The sequence below is a fragment of the Arabidopsis lyrata genome, assembly GCF_000004255.2.
Source record: "Arabidopsis lyrata subsp. lyrata unplaced genomic scaffold ARALYscaffold_4, whole genome shotgun sequence".
Classification (NCBI taxonomy): domain Eukaryota; kingdom Viridiplantae; phylum Streptophyta; class Magnoliopsida; order Brassicales; family Brassicaceae; genus Arabidopsis; species Arabidopsis lyrata.
In genome coordinates this window covers 5,003,912-5,029,530 of record NW_003302552.1, presented here as the reverse complement: position 1 = coordinate 5,029,530, position 25,619 = coordinate 5,003,912, and the positions used below count along the sequence as shown (strand labels likewise).

Here is a 25,619-nt window from a genome sequence, read left to right as displayed (position 1 = left end):
TTAACGATAAAATGCCTTTTCAATCTATTTTAAAACACTCAACTAAATTTATATATAAAAGATACCTTAAATAATATAGGTTGATAAAATTAAGCACAACATTAAACGGCAAGATACTTTAAAGTTTAAACGATTTTCATATAAAATAGCGCAACATAGCTTTTGTGGTTACAATTTAGATTATATGTCAATAGCTCGACTGGAAATGTACCTAGGATAATATATGATTCCACATGAACGAGTGGCAGTTGGTAGGATCAGAGTAAATTATTAAAGACTGGTTCGGACATAAGGGAATGTATGAGCCTTCGGCCCAAACCTCTTAGTTTGAAAAAACAAAAAACTGATTTTAGTCTAGAAGAGAAAAAAAGAAGAAGATATTTGTATGATTTGCTCTAAACATTTGGAGCTTCGAAAGATGAAAAATCTCAAATTACAGAAATGAGACGAGCCTGGCTGTGTAAAAGTCAACGAAGGAAACAGGTTTGTTTCAGACTGCTCCATAGCAATTTCGTGAATACGAGGGGTTACCTTTACGAGTTTTTTTTTCCTTCATGGATAATCTAGACTAATCCGATTGATCTCACATGTATGTAAGTTCGTCGGGCACCTATACACTACCAGAGCCAGCCTTAAATTTTAGACGAATAAAAGCGAGAGAATTTTTTTTGCCGTTTTAAACTTTTTCATAATATTTTTTGTAACTTAACAAATTCTAAAAATGAATATGTTGTAAACAGAAAGTTTTTATACTCCATAATTGGAATATATAGATTTAGGTTAAATGAGATACATATATATTAAAGTACCAAAAGAAAGGATTTATGAAAACAAATAATACAGTAACGATGAGCTGATAGTCTGTGACGTGCATAACACATATTCAACACATTTAATCCAATAATGGTTGCTCATCGTCAGCAACTGGGACATGTGGACGGTCAATGAGGACGTTCTCGTAGATGAAACCGGCGAGTCCACCACCAATCAACGGTCCAACCCAATATACCCAATGGTCAGTCCAATTTCCAGAGACCAAAGCCGGACCAAAAGACCGGGCGGGGTTCATAGAGGCACCCGAAAAGGCACCTCCTGCTAGGATGTTGGCTCCAACGACGAATCCTGTGAGAAGTGGACCTAGTCCATCAAGGGATCCTTTCTTGGGATCCACCATAGTGGCGTAGACTGTGAAGAGAAGTGAGAATGTTAAGATTATCTCCCATATGATCCCTTGAGTGTAACTTACTCCAATTGCCAATGTGTGAACCGGAGTTGCCTAACCACAAAGCGTAATTGTTAAATGTCAAACTGCTTGATAAATTAAACATACCAGAAACAAATCATATCTTGAAGTGTATAAAATTGAAAGTTTTAACAATTCGATAAGATATAGAAATTTAAAATTATTGCATATTAATCAATAACAAAAAATGTACAGTATATATATATATATATATTAGAACTTGTGTATTATTGAATGAGATAACATTATATACGAAAAAATAAAATATGGTAAGCAATTGAAAGTTGACTTGATTATGGAACCAATAGAATCTTGTGAAAATGTATGTCACTGGATCATAATTTATAATATTTCTGTCCTTGGGATTATTTTTAGTAGCGTTAAAAGTTGTTGATTAACAATGAATTAATTTTTGTATAATAAATTAGATTCTTTACCATTCCTCCGGTGAGGTAACTGAGGAGGAAGCATGCTGCGGAGGAGGCCAACAATTGATCAATCCAATAGAGGAATGCGCGGAAGACGCTGATATGGCCACCCAAAAGTAGACCGAGGGTGACCGCGGGGTTGAGGTGGCCACCGGAGATATGGCCGGCAGATATCATTACCGCCACAACTAATGCATGAGCCACAGCGACCGCGAAAAGTCCCACCAATGTGTTTCCGACTAAACTGTCTAAGATCATGAATAAAATAAAAATGGTGTAAATTGAAGTGCATCACGGTTTCAAGAACCAATTTAAGCGGCTTGGTTTCCAAGAAATAGAAGCCTTTATAAAACCAGAAATTAACATGGTGATGGTCAAACTATAACGTCAAAGAGCATGAATGTTAATTTACCGGTGGCCATGGCGGATCCAACGCCCGCGAAGACAAAGAGAAAGGTGGTGATGAATTCGACAATAAGGGCTTTAATGCAGCCTGGCTTAGCCGCCTCACTATGGTGACCTAACTCAATCTTCTTCATGGCTTTAGAATGAGTTTAAGAGTTTTAAACCAAGGAAATATTGCTGGATGGTTTGAGTTGATGTTATGCGTAATATATCAAGGCTACTTATAATGAAAATTTTTTTTATTACAAAAAGAAAAAGAGAGAGAGAGTGAAAAGAAAGTGGTAAGGGAGCACATGGAACAAAATTATTGTATGATGATGATTGATCTGAGTTTCGAAAGTTGACTTGTATTATGTTCTTTAGTGAGATCTGTGATGTATTACTTTAATTAGTTTGACATATCGTTTTGGAGATTAGGTAACAATTTGACATATGCTTACACATTACAGTGCTCTTATTGGTGGTGTTCTTTATAATCAAAGGAGTATATTAGTTGGATAAGTTAAATTATTTCCATTGGATTTAAAGTACATCAGATTGATAAAAAAAATAATTAATTTACAATGATTGGTTATTCATTGTACAGAATTCAGTGTATAAGAATTATCATAGACTTTTTACAATCCAAGGCATAAGAGTTAGAGGTTTCTACAATGATAAAAAAGATTACAAAATCAATAGAGGATGATTAAAAAAACGTAAATTAGAAGAAAAAAAACAAGTAGTTGCATACAAAAAAAAAATATATATATATCTAAGGAATTTTTGGAATACATAAAAGATAATAACAAACATATATATATATATATATAAGGAATTTTTGGTTAAGTGGTTAAGTCCACTTGACTCCGCCTTCCCCACCGGAGTTCGACTCCACTAAATCGCGTTACCCCGCGTAGTAGGGATTGGCTATGGATCGGGCCTTGTCGATCCAAAGATGTCAAAAAAAAAATATATAAGGAATTTTTGGAATACATAAAAGATAATAACAAACGTAGGTATACTTGGTTTGGAGATATAGATGTGATCTTTGTCAAAAAGCTGATTTTATAGTACATATTCTGAGGCGATGAAAGGGTCGATAATGTGGAGCTACGCTCGACACTAAGGACAATCAAAGCACACTAAGTGAAAGAATGCATATCAATGGAATGATATAAGTTGACGCATTACTAAAATGGAACACCCGCATGTAAATAGTAACTTCATCATCATCTTTTCATTTTTGAATTATTAAGAAGTTCTGGGCTTCAACCCGTAGATATCCTCAGACCCAAAACCAAAACATTTAATATAGTTTTCTTTCAAGTGTCACTCGAATCAGCGATTTTTAGACTTTACCTGAAATACCAGCTTTATCATTTTCTTCTTCTCCTGTATTATCTTCTTCAGTTCTTCCTAACATCACAACTTTTATTGGTTGTGATCCACACAAAAAAAAAATTTAAGCAATTCATCTCATCAAAAATGGTAAATTACTGTCTTAAGTAATAATTTTTGATAAGTTGTCGTAAGACAGGTCGAACACACCAAGAACCTTTCTGATTTCCAGAATCTAGCGAAATTTAGTAGGAATTTATGACGAAATAACTTAATGTTAAATAGTAATAGATGAATCTAACTGCATTATAAGAAATAAAATAATTAATTATATTAAACATATGAAACTATTCAAAAATGTGATTGTTGTCACCGAAGCTTCATCAACCAGTTATCTCTCACACTTTTTGATACTAATTTCAAGCAATCTTTAACCATCAACAACTGTAAAGCTCAGATCCCTCAGAGCTATCATGAAGATTTTGAAAATCTTGAAAAATTTATGGAACCTTTGTCTCACGCTTTAAATAAAAACTCTCCCGACTATGGAATCGTAGTCCTTCTTTTCCTTTCCGATGAACGACTTCATCGAACTCTTCTCGTGCCGACGAGATTCTCAGGCATAGAATCTTCTTTAACGTCACCTAGTCTATTGACCGTGACCATTGTTTCATCCAATGTAGAGAGTGAGAGAGCTGGCATAAACCTATCATTAAAACTCATTGTCACATTCCAAAACCCAAACGCAGAGTATAGAGAATTATGCTTAATCAGATCAAGATCCATACACACAAAAATAAATCGAGAACGTCTCTTCACATTGTAAAAATCAAGAAACAGAAAACTATAATATGATGTAAATCACTTTATAAGTGTTCATATCACTGGTAAACATCATTAGTGTAACGCTCTAGTTTCAAGAAATATGGTGGTGCATGCGGAGAGCTTTAAGAGAATTGATTTGGCCACCTATGTTACCAAAAATCACTTATCTTTGAGTCAATTGTACTGAGAAAACTCCACAGTTAAGAGTGCTTGAGCTAGAGCAATTTTATGATGAGTGACATTCGGGAAGTGATTGTCGGAACCGTGTGAGTAAGGACAAAACACGAGGAAATATCAAGTCGTGATTTTTGGATCGGTAAACAAGTCTTGAAAGCCTCCCGGATATAGCGGACCGGCTGTCGAACAAAGATGGGCCCATGGGGAGAGAGGACGTGCGGTCCATTAAGGGTGGCGGTCGAGGAGTTACACGTGGTATCAGAACCGAACCAAGATGAGTGTTGGGTTAAGAGGATTCACACTCTTAGTGCGAAACGAGGTTTTTTTCCAAATCTTGTCCTCTTCATTATATGGAAATTCTTTTGATTTAAACGTCCAAATAAAAAATCAGTGGGTTACTTTTCTTTTTGGTTTTTTCCCTAATTATCAAATTTCTGAAATTGTGTAATCCTTTGAGTAGAAACGTTTAGTTTACCTTTTTCATTCTACTCCGAAAAACTTATGCATTTTTCCATATTCCAAACACTACAAACCAAGTTTTTTTTTATGACTAAATAGATTTTAACCTGCAGTACACCGCGGGGCTATATTTTTTAAAAATATGAAATTTAAATTATTTAATAATTTATCTATAAATATATATAAACTAATATTATATATATTTAAATGAATAAATCTTATATATCTATATAAAACTTCGATTATAATTTCTTTGTTTTATGTAGTCGATTTTAAGATATAGAAAAATAAAACAATGTTTTGTAATTACTTTTTAGTGGGTGATATATCGTATCTATATTATTTTTTGTTTTTAATGAATTTTTTGTGTGTGTTTTTTATATTATAGAAATTTCTAATGGCATTGAAGTATAAATTTATTTTAGTCATTATATTTATTTCATAATTAAATAAGCAAAAGCTACATCTATATATATATTTTTGGAGTACACTTAGCAAATAAATCCTAAAGTTGAAATGTTTATCTATTAATTAATATTATAAAATAACTCAATCTTCTTCATGGCTATAGCTTCCAAATATGGTAACAAATTGATTTTGTTTCTAAATTTTCCTAAAACATCTCTACCTAATTTAAACATTAATGTATGATTCTTCTTTCACTTTTATATGATCTTATAGTAATTTATTTTGAATTTATATAAAATAAATATAATTAATAAAATAATAATTTTTATCTGCATATAATGTAATTAAATTTTTTAAAAACGGATATATATTACTCAATCGATGAAGAAAAAATATGTGTACAATGTCCCACAATGCTTAAAAAATTGGGCAATGGTTTAGAGTCATAAAATAAAAAGGACCAAAATAATTCTGAATACAAAACGGGATATACCACGAGTGAAACCTAGAATTAAAAATAAAGATATATTAATATAATCTTAAATACTAAACAAACCAAATAAATATAATTTAAAATTTAAAAATTTTATTTTAAAAAAATCGACCCACAATATATCGCGGGGTAAATTTTTCTGATACAAAATAATATCAAATTATTATAATAGTCCATGATTATAAATGTCTGCCAATATTAACAATATATCATTTCTACACCTACAACTCTTCTAAGTACACATATTTCGACGATATTAATTATAATATAAAATAATTAAATGATTTTTTTTATTTAATATCAATTTAAAAATCCAATAAATTATTATATAAAATACATAAAATACAATTTTGTCCCGCGGTGTACTGCGAGTTAAATCCTAGTATGCATATATAGAATAGCACACATTTATATAATTATTGTGCAATGTAAATTTGAATGGTTGGTGTTATTATATTGTTATGTAAGAGTATTAATTTTTCGTGTTAAAAATATTTTTACAAGTTTCGATTATAAAAATGGACATAATATAAATGTATGTAAAAGGATATACATGATTAAAAGAATCCTTTGCACCAAAAACAAATAACAAAACAAAAAGGTATGAGGACCAAATTTGTCTTTATTGGACTATGCTCTTTCTTATGATATGGGCTTCGGCCACATCAAACAATAAAGCTGGGCTGGGTTTTTGAAAATTTCCTTTTCTTATGCAATAAATTGAAAACCTTTTTAAAAAAAACAAAAAAACAAATATGTCCTTAACTTTAATTGATTGTGTATCTGAAAGAAGTGAAGAAAAAAAAAATACTGAAAATTTTTATTTGGTCGGAACCGACACAATATTTTTTCAAGCTGAGAAAGAAAAAAATCATTAACAGAAGAGGCTTCAGTTTGAATCTTTTTCTTCATCAGATCCAAAGAATCCATTATCAAATTACGGGCCATCGTCTGTTGGATTTGTAATCTACCTTTTTAATATCTTTCACATGAGAAGCCCAAGTACTAAATTTTTTTCCTTTTCTCTTTTACTCGACAAATCCATCTCAGAATTTTTCTTATTCTTGTAATTTTATTGTTGATTAGAGATGTAAATGGAAGATTTCATCACAAAGTCGGCCATAACTCCAGATTAAAAGAATTCTTCGAATGGAGCTAACGTAAAAAACTTAGTTATATCTTTGTTAGTTTTGATTTCCATCCCAGTTCATGAAATTGCATGTCATGTAATCGAGTACACATGTGAATTGATACTTTTTTGAATAGCATTGCAGATAATTACTGTTTCCAAGCTGAGGAGTTCTTCGACTTCAAGTCAGCGATGTAGGTTTGTTTATCGGATATGATGGGCTAACTAATCAGTTCACCTAATCTCCATCAATCCGGTGTGTCAGAAGAAAAGTAAGAGACTTCAATATAGTTTAGGTTAGTGTAATATTAGAATTAAACTTAGTGTAATCGAGAAATTGTTTGTTAAAATTTCTTAGAAATAAAACTGATTTAGGGATATATAATCAGTAATGTACACTAGTGGGTAAAGAATAAAGTTTATGTATGTATAGATAGGTAGATTAAGTATACAAAGCTTGTGTGTTGAAATTGTACTTGTTTGTGTTATAAAATTGTTGGGGTTGAAAAGAACTTTTACCTCTCGTTTACTGCAACCACTTAAGTTGTTTTTTTTTCATTTAAATCTAAACCAAGCTTTTAACAATGATAAAATTGAGACATTACCAATATGTGTATGTGACTTTTACAAACACATTCCATATTTTTGACTATAATATATCTAGAGTTTCTTTCTGATTGAATCCAGTTTTGATTAGTCTTAGAGGTTGCTAACTATTTCATATTTTTTAGGAAATGCATATAGGAGCTGCAAAATGGATTATATGAAGAGTATGTCACAACTAATATAAGACAATGTACAATTTGAAAGATAAGTAACAATTAGATTCTTATAATTTATCAATATTTGTCAATGTTTAAACATTTTGATTGTTGAAGAATGCTTTACTTGTCATGTTAGTTGAAATTATAAAACTAAGTGCTTAGTTTATATCAAGTGCTATATGTTGAAACAATCCCAACTAAATGAATCAAATAAAGAATGGATCGGAAAGAGAGAAAGTATTTTTTTTCTATACATGACTGGTAATACGTACTGTTATATGTAGCTAATTGCCAATAATTTCCGCAGGTCTAACAAAAGTCATTTCTGCAATATGGAACTACGTTTAAGACTATTCAAGGAACATTAGTTTCAGGTGAGTTTTTACTGTACCAGTTCAAACATATCTGTATAGAAAAATAATACCTTTTTAGAAAGATCTCAGAAGATTAAAGTAACATAGTTAATAAACTGTAATAGAATGTTGTAGATAAAAAATAAATGCTGATTCAGAAGGATACTTTTAGAAGTCAAGATCACAGTTTGAGTAAAATAGAAATGAATTATGATTCTGATTATCCTCACTATGAAATTGATGCTTCATTCTTTTCCTTTTAATTGAATTGATTGCCATTGTGTCACCTACATTGATAATATATAAAACAAATGCATATTAGTTACTGAATGGGACTCTTCGAAAACATATTGAAATTGCTAAGAGATAAAAGTAAAGTGAATTTACCTTTCAAGAATGCATGCATTTTTTTCCCTACAAATAATAATAGGTGAATTTGTGTATTAGTAGAGAATTTGAGAAGATTTAAAAACATAATTATAAAATGGTGATTAATATGACAATTACCATTTCATCAGAGATGATAATCTCAAGAGTTTCACCAGTGCTTTGAATGTATTGACGCTAGGAATGCAAGATCTTCACTTTTACCCTCCAAGAAGTCTTGTACGGACACACCTCTTTGAGGAAGACAAAGGTAGAAGCCATTGCTATGAACTAAAGGTATTCAGTAAGGAGCTTTTGAGTTTGGTGAGAGGAATAGATGTATAGTAGTGAGTATATATAGGAAAAAGAATTAGGTTACGTGAAGATTAATTTTTGCAATAATATCTTTGAATATGTTATATTGTTAGGAATATACAATTTTTATGCCCTGTAAATTTCGAAAATGATTTGTAAAAAATAAATGTGAAAGATTTTGAGGTAGATATTGGAATAAAGATATATTTTCGATGGTGAATATAAGCAGATTTCGTGGTATATTGGTATTATAGAGATTTCGCAATATTTATTTACGGTAGTTTAGATATAATACACAAATTTACATCAAATAAGGGTGAATGTGACTACGTGAAGTAAAACAAAATTTTGTCAATTTGATGGCTCGGCTAACGTGAGAAGAAAAAAGAAATGCCAAAACGTTTTTTAAATGGGATCATGACTTGTGTCATGAAAAAAAAGAACATAGGAATTACGGACGAATAAATAGACTCTTGAGATTGATGAGAGGCATAAACCAGTAAAAATTAGAGATTTTACAAATGAAATTATTTGGTTAATTTTTGTGGTTCAGAAGTTAAGTAAGATATTACGAATGAACAAGAGATTTTTGTTTTTACTTTCACCACAAAACATTGAGTCGTTCACCGCTCGCATTTATTGTTTAAAATAATGTCGAGTGCAGTATGGATCACTGTGTTTTTAATCTATTTTGATGTGTTTTCCTACTTGTCTTATCGGGACTTTTAAATGGGACGTCTCCAAGTAATGATATTTTTTTGTTTAAATGTGAAATTCATTTAAATTTTAGAGATTGTAATATGAATAATATGTAGATTTTAGGGGGTGTTATTGGTTTATTAATTTGTAAATCCATATAGAATTTGAAAATTTCTATTAATTATGAAATCAAGATATATGGATTTTGAAATAACATGTGTTTACCCATGGATTTGAATCCTTCTATTTTTCTCTTTCAATTCCATTCAAATCCATTTAAAACATAATTTGGATTCTCAAATCCAAAAACAAATGACTAAACGAATAACATATGATTTCAACTAGTATTTATAAATTATAGAACCAATAACACATGAATTTAATTAAGATTTTAAAATCAATGATTGAATAACTAATGATTTTTGTTTGGATTTCTGATTCCTTATAAATTCATGAACCAATAACCCCTCCTTAGTATTCAAATATATGAAATTCATTTACAAATTTAGAAAATGTATGTTATATATATTTTGTTTTCATACATAGAGTATTGATTATCACCACAATTTTTACTTGTTTTTTTTGTCACATTATTAGATTGACTCCAACAATCCAATGTTGGAGAATATTGTTTACATAGGTGATTATCACCACAATTTTCAATTGTAACACTACATTTAATTTAAGAAATCTTAAAACGACTATTTACATTTTATAAATTAAATTATTTATTATAAAATTATTATAATAACTTAAATTTGACATAAATGAATAATGATATTGTAGTCATAATATAAAACTAAGAGCCTAATGAAGTTATAAATAATAATTTTGAAATTTAAAAATATAAAATCATGAATATATATATATATATATATATATATATATAGGTGTGTGTGTGTGTGTGTATATTATGTTCATAGCTTTTTGGTGGACTTGAATCTACTAATATTTCAAATATATAAATTTAAATACCTAATTTTGTTTTAAACTAAAAGATAAATGATAATATATGCGAGTATATAAATTATATTTTCAAATTTAAATAATATTATAATAATCAATATATTTATTTTTTGATTATATCAAGCGGCGCGATAACTATTTATAGTCAATATATTCATTTTTTGAATTAATCCAATCAACACATTGCTTATGTCTTTAATTTTTGATGTCGAAAAAAACCTCCACTTCCACAAGGTGCCATAAATCTTGCGAGTAACGTCTTTATCTTTAATCTTCATTAGTTTCCTCTTAACTAAAAAGACCACATCGGATAATGTTGTGCAATGAATATGTGATTAGTGATGTCGGACTCTGCCAAAACATCAATGAGATATTTTTCTATATATTGGTCGTATGTTGTTGGTAAACGAAATTATGTAATGACTTTAATATCATCCGGACGAAATCGCACATAATTATAAAGAACATCAGCCGTCAAGGAGGTACATGTGTGATTATACTTTCCAATTTCACCATATCAAAGTTTTCTTTATATACAATAGAGCAGTAAATTTATGATTAAAAGTAATCGCCAAGTCAACTCATTTATACTTTCCAAAGTCTAGCAAAATCACATGGTTGCCAACAAATGATGGTTTTCAGTAAGATCAATTAAACTGAACTGAAAGATTCTAACTCTGTCTTAGACAACTTAAGTTTGCTTACCAGTTTACGCCTTCATCAATGGAGCTAGTACATGTTGTCTTAATTTAAGAGGAAAGTGATTCTCTATAGAAACTTGTCATATATATGATATATGTTAGCAAAAATCTCTCGAATGAACATAAACCATGACTTAATAGTGGAGATTCATACTATGAATCTTTGCCTCAATTTTAGTCTCTTGCTTATGAGTTTCGTATAGCGTATTTAGAAACCGAAGCATCATTGCAATCAGGTACTCGAGACTATGACATTTTCAGAATTTTTGAAATTCGTTTTGGAAGTATATTTAGACATAAACACAAACACAATGTTAACAAACAAAAAAACTATCTATAGATTCTCTTACATATTACTACTACCACGTTTATACCTTACATATTTCTCTTTTTCTCAATATGAGTTAAAAAAATATATCAAGATAATTACAATTCTTCTCTTCATCAATAAAACTTACCATGTTGTTTTATACTCGCGCTTCTTCTACAAATTGTTTTCGACTTTTATCGTTGTAATCATGATTTCTATTCACAATGTTTTTGTGAACCATTATAATTATCATCAATTTCATTATCATTAGAAGTGTTTCTTTGATTGTTTGATTCATCATAGGAATCAATCAATATCTTTAGTAGCTACAACATCTTAAAAATCATTAGATCCATTATGGATGATAAAAATCAAACTTGTTTAGTTCAAATTATTGTTAAACACATCTTCTCAAAATTTGCATCACCATTACTTAATGTCTATCGATCATTTTAATTTTTATAGAGTATATTATTTCATATAAGAAATTCGTTAGAACGTTTTTGAATATTAATTTGAATTGTGGTACACTTAAAAGGAAATTTGTAGGAATGATACACTATTTTCTAAATACCAGTGCTACCCGTATGTTTTTGCAGCGTTTCAGCAAAGTGTACGTAGACGATAAAGATCCAAGGTTTGCCTTTCAACATTGATATATAGTAGCAAAGCTCTCGCAGACGATTATTTGACATTAGTTTGGTATAACAGTAGCATACTCTTCAAAAGTTCTATCTTCATATAAATAACGTAAAGAAGCCCAATATAAGCATATAATTTGGGACAAATATCATCAATTTATGAGGTAAACTCTTCTAGAATTGTATCTCATATGTTTCAGTAGTACCACATATAAGATTACAAAAAATAACTGGAATACGTTTGAATTCACAACCAAGACAAAAGACTACCAAAGTTTGAATACACAACAAAAAGACGAAAGACCAACACACCATTGTACCGAAACAATACAACGATAGTAAACAAAAATAACAAAAACCAGAAAAGTACCTAATCTTCAAACTACACCAATGTACACAAAACATTGGGAAAACGTCCAATATCAACCCTAACTATTTGCATGTGGCATTTTTCAAAGCAAATTCTGACCTCATGTACTTATCAACCTAAACTCACATAAAATTTCAAATAACAAACATGAACTATGTAACCGTTAGACAATTTCATAGTTTGAAATTGGCTAACGGTTACATAGTTCATATTTGTTATTTGAAATTTAAGTTGGTTCCGGTTGATAAGTACAGGGGGTCAGAGTTTAGGTTGAAAAAGCCGCGTGGAAATAGTTGGGGTTGATTTTGGCTGTTTTCCCATCTAAATGAGTTTAAATAGGCCAAAAAAACATAAATGAATTTAAATTGGGAAAATAAATGGGGTGTAAACTTAAATGGAGTTACATGGCTTTACACTAAATGGGATGGGTCAAAATAGGGTGGGTTTACCCATATTAACATCTCTACTTTAAATGCAATGTGTTTAAGGTGATTTTTGAATAAAGGCGTTGATTTTGGATTAATAGCATCGATTTTAGAATATGTGATACTATATGTCTTTTTGTATAGAATGATGGCTTTCACCTTCGGAAAAAATTGGGATAACGCTATCGAAAAGAGGTGACTAGGTTAAAGAAAGAGGTTGATGAGCAGTACATGAAGATTCGAAGCTTCGCACACCATGATTTTCAGATACAATAAATGCGTTCGGAGCTGAAAAACAATGGTGAAGAGATTGCACATCTGAAGGAGTTAGTGGTAGGTCTTGTGGGCCGAAGGATTTTTCGGCCTTGATATATTTATGTTTTGTTTTGTAAGGCTTATCAATCTATGTGTTGTTTTGTAAGTCTTATCATTCTATGTTTTGCATGACTTATTTATGTTTTATAAGATATAGTCTTCACCCCACTAATTGCTTCTTCACATAAGCTTCCAAACAGTACGACTCTTTTCTAAAACTCACCAAGCTTGTCCTCAATTTTAACCATTCATTCTATCATATTTTTGCTCAAGTTATTTACGAGATCCACCAAGTCAGCTGAAAGGTTGATTCTCGGTCCTTCATTGACTACTATTTTTTCGTTCACCAAATTCTTAGGTTCCTCTCCTACTCGAGAAACCACATCTCGGTGATACATCTCTTCAAACAATACAATATATCCTTTATGAATACACTTCATCCAACTCTCAACAACGACATCATGCTTATCATTGTGGTCGTCTTTTTCTGTGATTCTAGCCAGAATAGAGGTTTCTTCATCTCGAGCTTCGAGGATATTATCAATTTTCTTTGGATGTAAACAATGAAAAAAAGATTAAGAAAATAACAAATCAAAATAATTCATATGCATATGATAACTAACCTTAGTTATACCAAGTTCTTCATTTATTTTTAAAAGAGGAAACCCTTTCATTTCACATTTTTTGAACCTTGTCTTGTACATCCTAGAACATTCTAAGTTTGCGTCTAGAACTTCTTCTAGGAATTTATTCCCAAATTCCGGAATTACCTCAAATGCTAAAAGCTACACAACAATTAATATAGTTAGAGTAAGCTTATATTATAGGTACAATAACTATTAACAATGACCAAAACCTCAATTAATTTTTACATATTCCAAACAGAAACCTGGAACCTGCCATATTACACCCTCCTTAACGATCCCTCCAAAATTATCCATCGTTTGTGAGATTGATCCTAGCATGTGATCAAATGAATATCTCCCCCAAGGAAAGTTTTTACAAAATTTTAGATCATTCACTGTATATTGAAATAAATCATCTACGACAGTTGCATTTACCCTAGTATTTGTCAGCACTACAACAATGCTGGATAAGAAGTAGATGGCTTCAAACTTCAACCTATCTCTAGAACGTTTTGTTGGTACCATTTCCAGTAACTTTTGTTTCACTCACGTATAATTACCTCCATCTTAAAATACCTATTCACAAGGTTCATACTTCATGCTTTATTATAATCAAGTGGATAGTTGTGGCAGTCTAATCTCGATATCAAGGTGTGTTCCTCTATTCCATAGTGAATGGGAGCGCCATTTACGACAAACCAAGCCTCTTCTTTTTTTTCGTTCGAAGAAGAAGAATCCACATGCCCGGAACATTGTGGTTTATGTCCTTTGGCATGTGAAAAAATGTGTTTAAAGTGCGGATGGTTCTCAAACCAATTCCTCTCAACATTGGTGAGCGGATGATTCAAATTAGATATTGTTTTCAAAACTTCATGGATATAACTCCTAGTCGATAATATTATTCTCTTGTTATACTCCGCCGGCGGGAAGTGCATTCTCAGAGGTTGTAGTGTTGCTATCGGTTCCTCTTCGGTATCCTGTGGCAAACAGTTTTACAAGTATTACCAATATTACAAATAATTACTAGTTGTACCTATTTTTACCAGTCTTACATAAAACTCATAAATTAAAATTCGAAATGCCATCAATAGAAAAAATATCACGATTCTCTTCCTAACCAAAACCAATTAGTTTTCCCTAGTTCTACCTTTTCAATCGGTCTAACTTCGTCATCATCTCCCTCACCATTACCAACTGGAGATCGCTCGCTCTCATCTTCTTCTTCACTCGTTACGACTTCCACACTATCTCCCTCGCCATACCAACCGGAGCGATCTCCCTCTCATCTTTTTTATTCGTTCGGACTTCCTCAACATTCCGAATTGGAGATGGTTCCCTATCATCTTCTTCATTCGTTCGGGCTTCCTCCACCTCAACATGTGTGGCTGCCGGATCCAAACATTGTCCATCTTAAAAGACATATAATTTGAGTCAATTTAAAAGTTTGCTTTAAATAGTTCCCACAATATACATATATATATATATATATATATATATATATATATATATATGTTTTAATTGTTATAGAGTTCAAATATTATTAAATTTTTTTATAGAACTTAAATATTTATAATGTTTAAACTTCTTATAAATTCTTATAAAGTTCAAATATTTAGAATATTTGAAACTTCACAAAACTTTTAGTTTTATAAATATTAAAAACATTTTATAAAGTTTAACTTTTAATAAAGTTTAAGATTTATAATGTTTTGAATTTTTTAAAGTTTCAAGTCCTTAAAATATAGAACCGGAGTAAAGCGGATAATAATTTTAATTTTGGATGCTTGATAAATCAAGCTTCCTGTTCATTTGTATTTAGAATCATTTTGGTCTTTTTTATAGCATAACTCTAAACCATTGCCCATTTTTTTTCAGCAATGTGGGATATTGTACAAATATTTTTCTTCATCGATTAAGTAATATATGTCCGTTTAAAAAAATTTCAATAACATTATATGAAGAAAAAATATTATTTTATTAATTATATGTATTTTATATAAATTCAAAATAAAAATAAAAGAAGAATCATACATTAATGTTTAAATTAGGTAGAGAATTTTTAAGAAATTAACAATTAATCGAATTTATAAACAAAATCAATTTGTTACCATATTTGAAAGTCACGATTTCTATATGATTTTCTCGAAAATAATTTATAATATTAATTAATAAATAAACATTTATGATAATGATATTTTCTTGTAAATAAGTGCCAACTCAAAAATATATTTTATATTTATATTTCGAAAATGTATATATAGATTTATATATGCGGTCCATTTGTCCACAAAAAAGGGATCATGAGACATGAGCGTGCGACCGTCTCCAAGCTGTTCGTCTCTTATGCGCCAGGTCCCTTTCCCACTTTATTTTTCTAATTATTCTAATCGGTCAATTATGTTTGTTACTTTAATTTTTAACGACAATCAATTTTTTTTTTCTTGTTGTAGGATTTTAGATAATTGAATTAATCCATACATATCATACAAATAGTACTACTGGACTTCCATAAAAATTAGGGATAAAATTCACCAAAAAAATAAAAATTAGGGAGTATATTTTGGATGTGTAATTGGCTAAAACAAGAATAAATAATGTGATATTAAAAAAGAACAATGATATGACTTAATTATTTTAAGATAATTAGCTCAAATAAATTAACATATTATTTTTCCGTAACATGTAGTTTTAAACCTTATAATTTTAAATAGTTCTTTTAATTTTTTAAGGAAAAATTTTAAACAATTTTTGTTTTAAAAAAATACTATGTGAAAATTAGTCGTTAACATAAAAATATAATATTGAAAAAATTATATATTACCAAAAAAGTTACGTTTTTATTTTATAACACTAAGTGATATGAGACTATTAGGACCCAAAAAGTAACCCAAACCGATCCTAATTAGAACATTCCGAACAGAACCAAAATTGGTATAAATACACAAACGGAACCTAGACTCCTATATCCGAAGAACCGGTATCTAATCCGAACCAAACCGGGAACCAAATAGGTACTTAGATATATAAAAAATATAAGTATATACCCAATATTAGTTATATACTTATATACCTATTTTTAGATATTTTTGGGTAATTTGGATATAGATGGCTATACAATTATCATTATTTTGGATATTTTGTTTTTTATTTTTGTTACAATTGGGTAAATTCGGGTAAAAAAGAACCAATTCGAACCACTTCCAAACAAATTTCAGTATTTTTTGGTTCTCAACACAAACACCCAAATCAACCTGACTCAAAAAGAAACGAACAGAAACCAAACCAAAATTTAAAATATCCGAATAGAATCTAAATTTCTAAAACCCAAAACCTGAATACTCAGTACTAGATGAAACCCACTATTTAATAGCAATTAATAATAAATTTTTACGTCTCTTTTATTTTTTTTCTTACATAGTTACCTAATTCACTCGTTCCCTTGATTTAATCGATAATTATTTATAGATGGTAAACATCACTAACTAACGCTTATTGAAAAATTCCTTAAAATAATAACACTAATAAACCAATAATTAAAGAAAACTACGAAAATGCCATTTCTTAAATTATTTTAAGTAACTGTATTAAAAAGCTGTTTTTGTTCTCTTCTCTCTCTCTCTCTCTTTCGCTGCTCTCACACGCAAAAATGGCTCATCTCTTCAGAGAGCTGTCTCTGGGTCACTCCAAGAGAGAGTCTACGCCGCCGCCGCCGTCACAATCGGCGACTTCACGTTCTTCTTCAATGTCTTCCGATCTACCTCCATCTCCACTCGGACAACTCGCTGTTCAACTTTCCGATTCCGATCTCCGTCTCACTGCTTACGAGATCTTCGTCGCCGCATGTCGTAGCGCCACCGGGAAACCTCTCTCATCGGCTGTTTCAGTCGCTGTTTCGAATCCGGATTCTCCCAATGGCTCACCTGCCTCCCCGGCGATTCAGCGTTCTCTGACCTCAACCGCCGCTAGTAAGATGAAGAAGGCTTTGGGGTTAAGGTCGTCTTCTTCGCTTTCACCTGGATCTAATAAGAGTCCTGGTTCGGGTTCGGGTTCTGCTTCGGGTTCGAATGGTAAGTCGAAGCGTCCTACTACTGTCGGTGAGCTTATGCGGATCCAAATGCGAGTATCGGAGGCTGTTGATTCTCGTGTTCGTAGAGCTTTTCTTAGAATCGCTGCTAGTCAGGTTAGCTCAATTTTACTATTGCATTTCCTTCTCGCTGGATCTTTGTGATCCCATCGAGCTGAATTTTGGCTTGATCATGAGGGATCTACTAGTGAGATGGATTAGTTCTGATTAGAATACATGTTCAATTTCATGATCTTGTGATATAGATGTAGCCATTGACTTATCTGGGATAGATCTTAAATTGCTTAAATTGGGTACTATTCTGGATAAGAGAGTGTTGTGACATTTGCGTCTTAGTAATAACTGTTAGAGGGTCCATTGCTACGAAAGTTCCCGGCTTTAATTAAGTTGTTTGTTTTCAGGTTGGAAGGAAGATTGAGTCAGTGGTTCTTCCTTTAGAATTGTTACAGCAGCTAAAGTCTTCTGATTTTACGGATCAGCAAGAATATGATGCTTGGCTTAAGAGATCATTGAAGGTTCTTGAGGCAGGTCTTTTGTTACATCCTCGTGTACCTCTTGATAAGACGAATAGTTCTCAGCGATTGCGTCAGATTATTCATGGTGCTTTAGACAGGCCTTTGGAGACTGGAAGGAACAATGAGCAAATGCAAAGTCTTCGATCAGCGGTCATGTCTCTTGCAACTAGATCTGATGGGTCTTTCTCTGATTCCTGTCATTGGGCTGATGGCTCTCCATTTAATCTCAGGCTCTATGAACTGCTTTTAGAAGCGTGTTTTGATTCTAATGATGCAACGTCCATGGTTGAGGAAGTTGATGACCTTATGGAACACATAAAGAAGACGTGGGTAATTCTTGGAATCAACCAAATGCTCCATAACCTCTGTTTTACGTGGATTTTGTTTAGTCGCTATGTTGCAACTGGACAAGTTGAGATGGACCTGCTTCATGCTTGTGATTCTCAACTGGCAGAAGTTGCTAAAGATGCAAAGACAACAAAGGATCCCGAATACTCCCAAGTTTTAAGTTCTACACTGAGTGCTATATTAGGTTGGGCAGAGAAAAGGCTCCTTGCATACCATGACACCTTTGACCGAGGTAATATTCATACCATGGAGGGAATTGTTTCTTTGGGTGTATCAGCAGCCAGGATATTAGTTGAAGATATATCTAACGAGTACCGTAGAAGAAGGAAAGGAGAAGTTGATGTAGCTCGTACCAGGATTGAGACATACATCAGGTCCTCACTACGAACTTCTTTTGCGCAGGCAAGTATTTGTATTGTCTTGGGGAATGTTCAATACTATCACTCTATTTCTATATTTCTTTACTTACTGCTGTTCCAGCAATTCTTTGAACTTATTTCTTTGTGTTTCATCTTTCTGTAGAGAATGGAGAAAGCAGATTCAAGCCGGAGAGCATCTAGAAACCAGAAAAATCCTCTTCCTGTTCTTGCCATCCTTGCTAAGGACATTGGTGAGCTAGCTGTTCAGGAAAAGCGGATGTTCAGTCCAATATTGAAGAGATGGCATCCATTTGCTGCAGGGGTTGCTGTGGCTACCCTCCATGTTTGTTATGGAAATGAGATTAAACAGTTTATATCCGGAATATCTGAATTAACACCCGATGCTGTCCAGATACTACGAGCTGCAGATAAGCTAGAAAAGGATCTGGTGCAAATCGCAGTAGAGGATTCTGTCGACAGTGATGATGGTGGCAAAGCAATTATCCGTGAAATGCCTCCTTTCGAAGCTGAGACCGTTATTGCTAATTTGGTCAAAGACTGGATCAAGGCAAGAATAGACAGACTTAAGGAATGGGTTGACAGGAATTTGCAGCAAGAGGTTAGTACCTATATCCGAAATTCCTATGTTAGAATTTGTAATCTTCAACTTTTGCCATATTTGGAAAACATAGTCTTTAACGCAATTTTGTTTTCCAGGTTTGGAAACCCCTGGAGAACCAAGAAGGAGGATATGCACAATCTGCTGCCGAAGTGTTGCGGATTACTGATGAAACTTTGGAAGCGTTTTTTCAGCTTCCCATACCCATGCATCCTGCTGTATTACCTGATTTAATCATTGGTTTAGACAAGTATCTTCAGTATTATGTCTCAAAGGCGAAATCTGGCTGCGGTAAGTTTGCTCATGATTTGGGATGTATTTTTCTATAATGGTGGAAGAAGTCTTGAACTCTTAATTTCTCGCATTTAAAATATTATCGTATGATGGTGCTCAGGCTCTCGGACTACGTACATGCCCACAATGCCTGCACTCACCCGATGTACAACGGAATCAAAATTCCAGTGGAAGAAGAAAGAAAAGACACCTATATCTCAGAAGAAAGACGCTCAGGTTTCGGTTATGAACGGTGAGAATTCCTTTGGGGTCACACAGATATGTGTCAGAATAAACAGCTTGCACAAAATCCGCAGTGAGCTAGATGTTGTGGAAAAAAGAGTGATCACACATTTGAGGAACTGTGAGTCAGCTCACACCGATGACTTTTCCAACGGCTTAGAAAAAAAGTTTGAGCTCACACCAGCGGCTTGCATCGAAGGCGTTCAACAGCTTTCTGAGTCTCTGGCTTACAAAGTTGTTTTCCACGACCTAAGCCACACATTATGGGATGGGTTATACATCGGCGACCTGTCTTCCTCTAGAATAGATCCTTTCCTCAAGGAGCTCGAACAGAATTTGACAGTCATCGCAGAGACAGTACATGAAAGAGTCCGAACACGCATCATAACCGATATTATGAGAACCTCTTTCGATGGCTTCTTACTTGTCCTGCTCGCTGGAGGACCCTCTAGGGCGTTCACAAGACAAGACTCTCAGATAATGGAAGAAGATTTCAAAGCAATGAAAGATATGTTCTGGGCGAACGGAGATGGTCTAGCCATGGACCTGATCGATAAATTCTCGACCACGGTCAGAGGTGTACTTCCTCTGTTTAGCACAGACACGGACAGTTTAATAGAGAGGTTTAAGGGAACGACGCTCGAAGCTTACGGGTCTTCAGCTAAGTCGAGGCTTCCGTTGCCTCCAACATCAGGCCAGTGGAATGGTATGGAGCCAAACACGCTCTTACGTGTTTTATGTTACCGTAACGATGAATCTGCCACGAGGTTTCTCAAGAAAACATATAATCTGCCAAAGAAGCTCTAGTAGACTTAGGACTACTACTGCAACGTTTAATAACCTCACAAGAAGAAGTGTGTGTTCCACTTGCAGGAGGGAGCATCCGAGATTTGTATAGTGAGTTTCATTTTTTTTTGTTTTATGGTTTTTTGATACATTCCTATACGTATTTATATATTTTTTCTATTCATTTATCTCGTTTGTTATTATTATTTTTGAAGATTATACAAATAACTTATTCGATGTAGCTACCATTGTTGATTTCTTCAGCTGTATTATAGTTTTCTGCTTAATTATTTTTTGTTCTTATTTTTTCTTTTTCTATTTCATGCCATTAACATTTATTACTATTTTTCTTTTCGGCCGTACTGGATAATTATCCGATGTGATTTGTTGTCACTTGTAGGATGTAACTTAAGCTCTTGACGTTGAGCTTTCTCTCCAGACTTTGGGTTAGATTATTACTTTCGATTTTCGCCTTTGAGAGTAGTGTGGATATTATCCTACAAAGCATTTTAGATGATAGAAGTTTGGCTTACCATTTTGTAATCCCTTATGAATGTCTTCTTATATCAATTAAAACACAGGTGACGATTCGAAAAAAAAAGCATATTTTTTTTTGTGCAAACATGTTTAATTTCATTCAAGACATAACAAATACAAGGTTTAAACAACCATCAACCTCATGGTTGGGTACAACAAATATAACAACTAGCATTCTCATAAATGATTGGAGAAGAAAGTAAATGCGATAATTCGACGGGAAAACCAAGCATCAGAGACAAGAACAATGTAGTAACTTGCCAGAAGCGAAAGAATGATAATTCGAAAGCAATTCCACGAAAACTTTGGAAGATTGATGAATGGTCACGGTGCAATAATGACAAAGTGACGTTAAGAAAGGGTCTTAATCTTAGGTTTCGCCGGCTCAATACACATGATTTCGCAACAAGGAGGTCGGATACAGATCAAACGTTCTCTCTTTTAAAGAGGAAATTTGTAACGTAGGTTTCTTAGATAGATAACATAGGTAAGGTGTAACGTCCCGATTGCCCCACCAGTGGGCATCCACGTTTTCTCTCGGGTCCGTTGGCTCCACGCATGTTTGACGGTCGGTCGTCTACGTCTGGGAGGCTTTAAAGACTTGTTTACCGATCCTACAAATAACCACATGATCTTTCCCTGTATTTTGTCCTCATTTACACAGTGCCGACAATCATTTCCCGGAAGGTCACCCATCCTGTAATTTTTCCAGCTCAAGCACGCTTAACTATAGAGTTCTCTTAGGACGTTTGACCGAAAAGATAAGTGCACTTTGGTGACATATGTGGCCAAATCAATTCTTCTAAAACTCTCCGTACGCACCACCATATTTCTGAAGCCGGGATATTACAATTCACCCCCACTAAAAGATCATAACGTCCTTGTTGAGTAGCAAGACCGTCACCCCTGACGGAGTGAGCTCTCTTGACTCCACACTCGTCTGGGTTTCGTTCTGATACAACTTGTAACGCCCGACCACCCTACTAGTGAGCATCCATGTCCTCTATCGGGTCTGTGGGCCTCACGCCTGTCCGACGGTCCGTCCGCTACGTTCGGAAGGCTTTAAAGACTTGTTTACCGATCCTAAAAATCACCACATGATCTTTTCCGGTGTTTTATCCTAACTCAGATGGTTCTGACAATCACTTTCCGGAAGGATACACATCCTCAAATTGCTCCAGCTCAAACACGCTTAACTATAGAGTTCACTAAAAACGTTTGACCGAAAAGATAAGTGCACTTTAGTGACATAGGTGGCCAAATCAAAAATTTTAAACCTCTCTGCATGTATCACCAGGTTTTTGAAACCATGGTGTTACAATTCACCCCCACTAACAGATCGCAACGTCCTCGTTGCGCACTAAGACTATGAATCGACCCTCTCTTTTTTTTAAATAATATCATAATTAAATATCTCCATAATACTTCACCAAATCCACCAATAAACCAAATAATAATCAATCAACCAACTCCATTTTCAAGAATGAATAAACCAACACAACTAGAAATAGCCAGCAATCTTAGCAGTTTCTAAACAAGGTTCCAATAGCATAACATAAAAGACGCAACTAGAACGGGTTCTTAGATCATCCTCTCTTCCTCGCCATAACTCTACGTCACACTTTTTCTTTACATGCACCATACAAAAAAGAGAAACGTAAGTTTTATCACAAATACTTAGTAAGGTGATCCTTCCATCGACAAGTTATACACAGAAGCAAGATAGAAAAATTAAGACACGCAATAAAAACCAATCAACAAGTCAAACCAGACAATTTCTAGAAGCTGTAAAGCTCCCAGCCAGACCTAGGACGATCCTCGCCTCTCTTAACTTTTCTCTCTGCTACCCATGTCGAATCTCCCACGAACCAAGGCACAAATACACGCATACACGACCAGAACACACAACAATCAATCCTTAATCCACCTATAACACTCAAACAAAGCATCAAAACTTCCCCAATTTGCTTAGATAAGCCATTGTCACGCACTCACCTCAATTTATAATTGATATAAGACAAGGAACAGAGAAATCCACACCACATCAACCTTCTCTCAACCCAATAGCCAGTGATCTACTCCTCTTCCTTTTGCTAATATAAAAACAAGATTTTCTCATCTCCTTATCTCACTCAATCGCTCTCTTTTTCTCTTTGTATCAATCACAAAGCCAACTGTCTCTTTCTCTCTTCTTTGGAAATGACAAGGCACTCCAAACTGAAGGAGAAGAGGTTGAGCCGAGTTTTAAAAGAGACTTAGGGTTTTCCTAATTGATTACTAACTAAACCGGACGATTTAGAACGAACCGATCAATCATGAAATTATTGGTGTTGAGGGACACTACTTGATGTTGGTCGACACCACCCCCATTATGGGTTCGAGATGTTACAATTCTTCTCCACTAACATAGATTTGTTCTCGAATCTTGAAACACCGTCCATCTATCATGAACCTTCTGCTACCGTCACACGATTCGCACACACATGACCAACCTTGGTAACAACCTAATCACGAGATCGAATACCAAAAACCTTCGTCTGGTCACTATGCTTAGACTCACATTTTAGACTCATTGCTCACAACTCACTTCATATCCCTCCACTCTCAAACGTCACGTCATTCAAGATTTTAGGTACAACATACCACTCCCACTCTCATGCCACTAAGTCCCTCGAGCTATCAATCTCACAGTCATACCACTCTCACTCTAAATCATACGACCTTACTAGCTCTGGGTATCACACTCATACCACTCACACTTTGGGCCATACAATCTTACGAGCTCTAGGTATCATATTCAAACCACTCACACTCTAGGCTATATAACCTTACCAGATTTGGGTATCATGTCATACCACTAACACTCTAGGCTATATAACCTTAGGAGCTCTCGCTACCAGAGAAACTAATCATTCTTTAACGAGTTGTTCAGGACCAAACCATCTTCTGAACAATCATGTCTAAGTGTCTAAAAGCATCTCCGACCAACTATCTCACGTGGTTCGTATGCAACATCGCAATGCCATACTCGCTACCCATATTCCCACTCTGGAATATCGCCTCAAACATCCTTGTCACTTAGGGTGTTTCTCATACTCTCATCCCGAGTATACGTCGTTTTAAATTTCTCTTAAAAATTTCTTTTAAAACCTTATGTTTTCCTCAAATATTTCATGACATTCACAAGTCACCATTTTAAAAGGTGCTCATATTATCAAAACTCCAAAAATGTATCGATCGTTACAATCTTTAATGAAATACATCATGAAATAACTAAAACATTATATTCAACTCCGAAACTTGGACCATATATGATAAGCTCAAGCGTCCGCCCAAGCCTCTACCTGCTTCTCAAACTACTTCTTGAATCTTGCTTTTATCCATGCCTCTGGTTCCCAAGTTTTCTCCTCAATGCAGTCACAATCCCACAAAACCTTGATAATTAGAGTCTTCTTTTGACGATCTTGCTTGACCTTCCTCTCGAGGACCCTCATTGGCATCTAAGGTCATGTTGGGCTGAAGAACTGCATGAATCTTAGCCAACACATCATCATCCTTATACAAGCACTTTTTCAGCATCGACACATGGAAAACCTTGTGAAATGCCTGCATAATCTCCGGTAACTCCAACCGATAAGAAACATGTCCAACTCGTTCAACAATCCTAAACAGACTCATATACCTCAGATTCAGCTTGTTCTCGGTAATGGACCTAATAGGACCCTTAACATCACCATCTTGAGATATACTCTATCTCCCACGTCAAACTTCAGCTCTCTCCTCCTCTTATCAGCATAACTCTTTTGTTGATCCTGAGCTTCTTCATGTTCAGCTTTAAAACCCAAATCTTTTTCGAGGTCTTCTGAATAAAACCTTCGCCACAAATGCTCCTCTCCCCCACTTGGGTCTAGCATAATGGTTTACGACATGGCCACTCATACAACGCCTCAAAAGGATTCATCCCAAAACTCACGTAGTAGCTATTATCATATAAAAACTCCATCAAGTTTAGATGATCCGCCAAATGAACAGCCCAATCTAGTACACACATCCTCAGCAGATCCTCGAAGAGTCTGAATTTGCTTCTTAGATTGCCCATCCATGAGAGGATGATAAG

The 25,619-nt window shown here is 33.7% G+C and overlaps 2 protein-coding genes and 1 long non-coding RNA gene across 5 annotated transcripts; 2 read left to right on the top strand and 1 right to left on the bottom strand.

Annotated features, from left to right (window-relative positions):
• Window positions 1–709: 709 nt before the first annotated feature.
• Window positions 710–2,359, bottom strand: LOC9316776 (aquaporin TIP4-1). Its single transcript, XM_002878843.2, has 3 exons — window positions 2,084–2,359; window positions 1,681–1,919; window positions 710–1,276 (listed from the first exon to the last, which is right to left on the bottom strand). Exons 1-3 carry the CDS (start codon window positions 2,208–2,210, stop codon window positions 893–895), a joined length of 750 nt encoding a protein of 249 aa, XP_002878889.1. The 5' UTR covers window positions 2,211–2,359; the 3' UTR covers window positions 710–892.
• A 4,220-nt stretch (window positions 2,360–6,579) lies between these two features.
• On the top strand, window positions 6,580–13,423 carry LOC110229376. Of its 3 annotated transcripts, none has more exons than XR_002332769.1 (6): window positions 6,580–6,760; window positions 6,845–6,918; window positions 7,033–7,183; window positions 7,619–8,025; window positions 8,573–8,667; window positions 12,942–13,423. It is a non-coding gene; the product is annotated as an uncharacterized LOC110229376 (long non-coding RNA). The 3 variants fall into 3 exon arrangements; XR_002332770.1 differs by having other exon boundaries at window positions 7,025–7,183; XR_002332771.1 differs by having other exon boundaries at window positions 6,581–6,760; window positions 7,025–7,159.
• A 3,916-nt stretch (window positions 13,424–17,339) lies between these two features.
• On the top strand, window positions 17,340–21,255 carry LOC9316775. Its single transcript, XM_021027966.1, has 5 exons — window positions 17,340–17,918; window positions 18,224–19,087; window positions 19,208–19,663; window positions 19,762–19,954; window positions 20,058–21,255. Exons 1-5 carry the CDS (start codon window positions 17,385–17,387, stop codon window positions 20,984–20,986), a joined length of 2,976 nt encoding a protein of 991 aa, XP_020883625.1. The 5' UTR covers window positions 17,340–17,384; the 3' UTR covers window positions 20,987–21,255.
• Window positions 21,256–25,619: the final 4,364 nt, after the last annotated feature.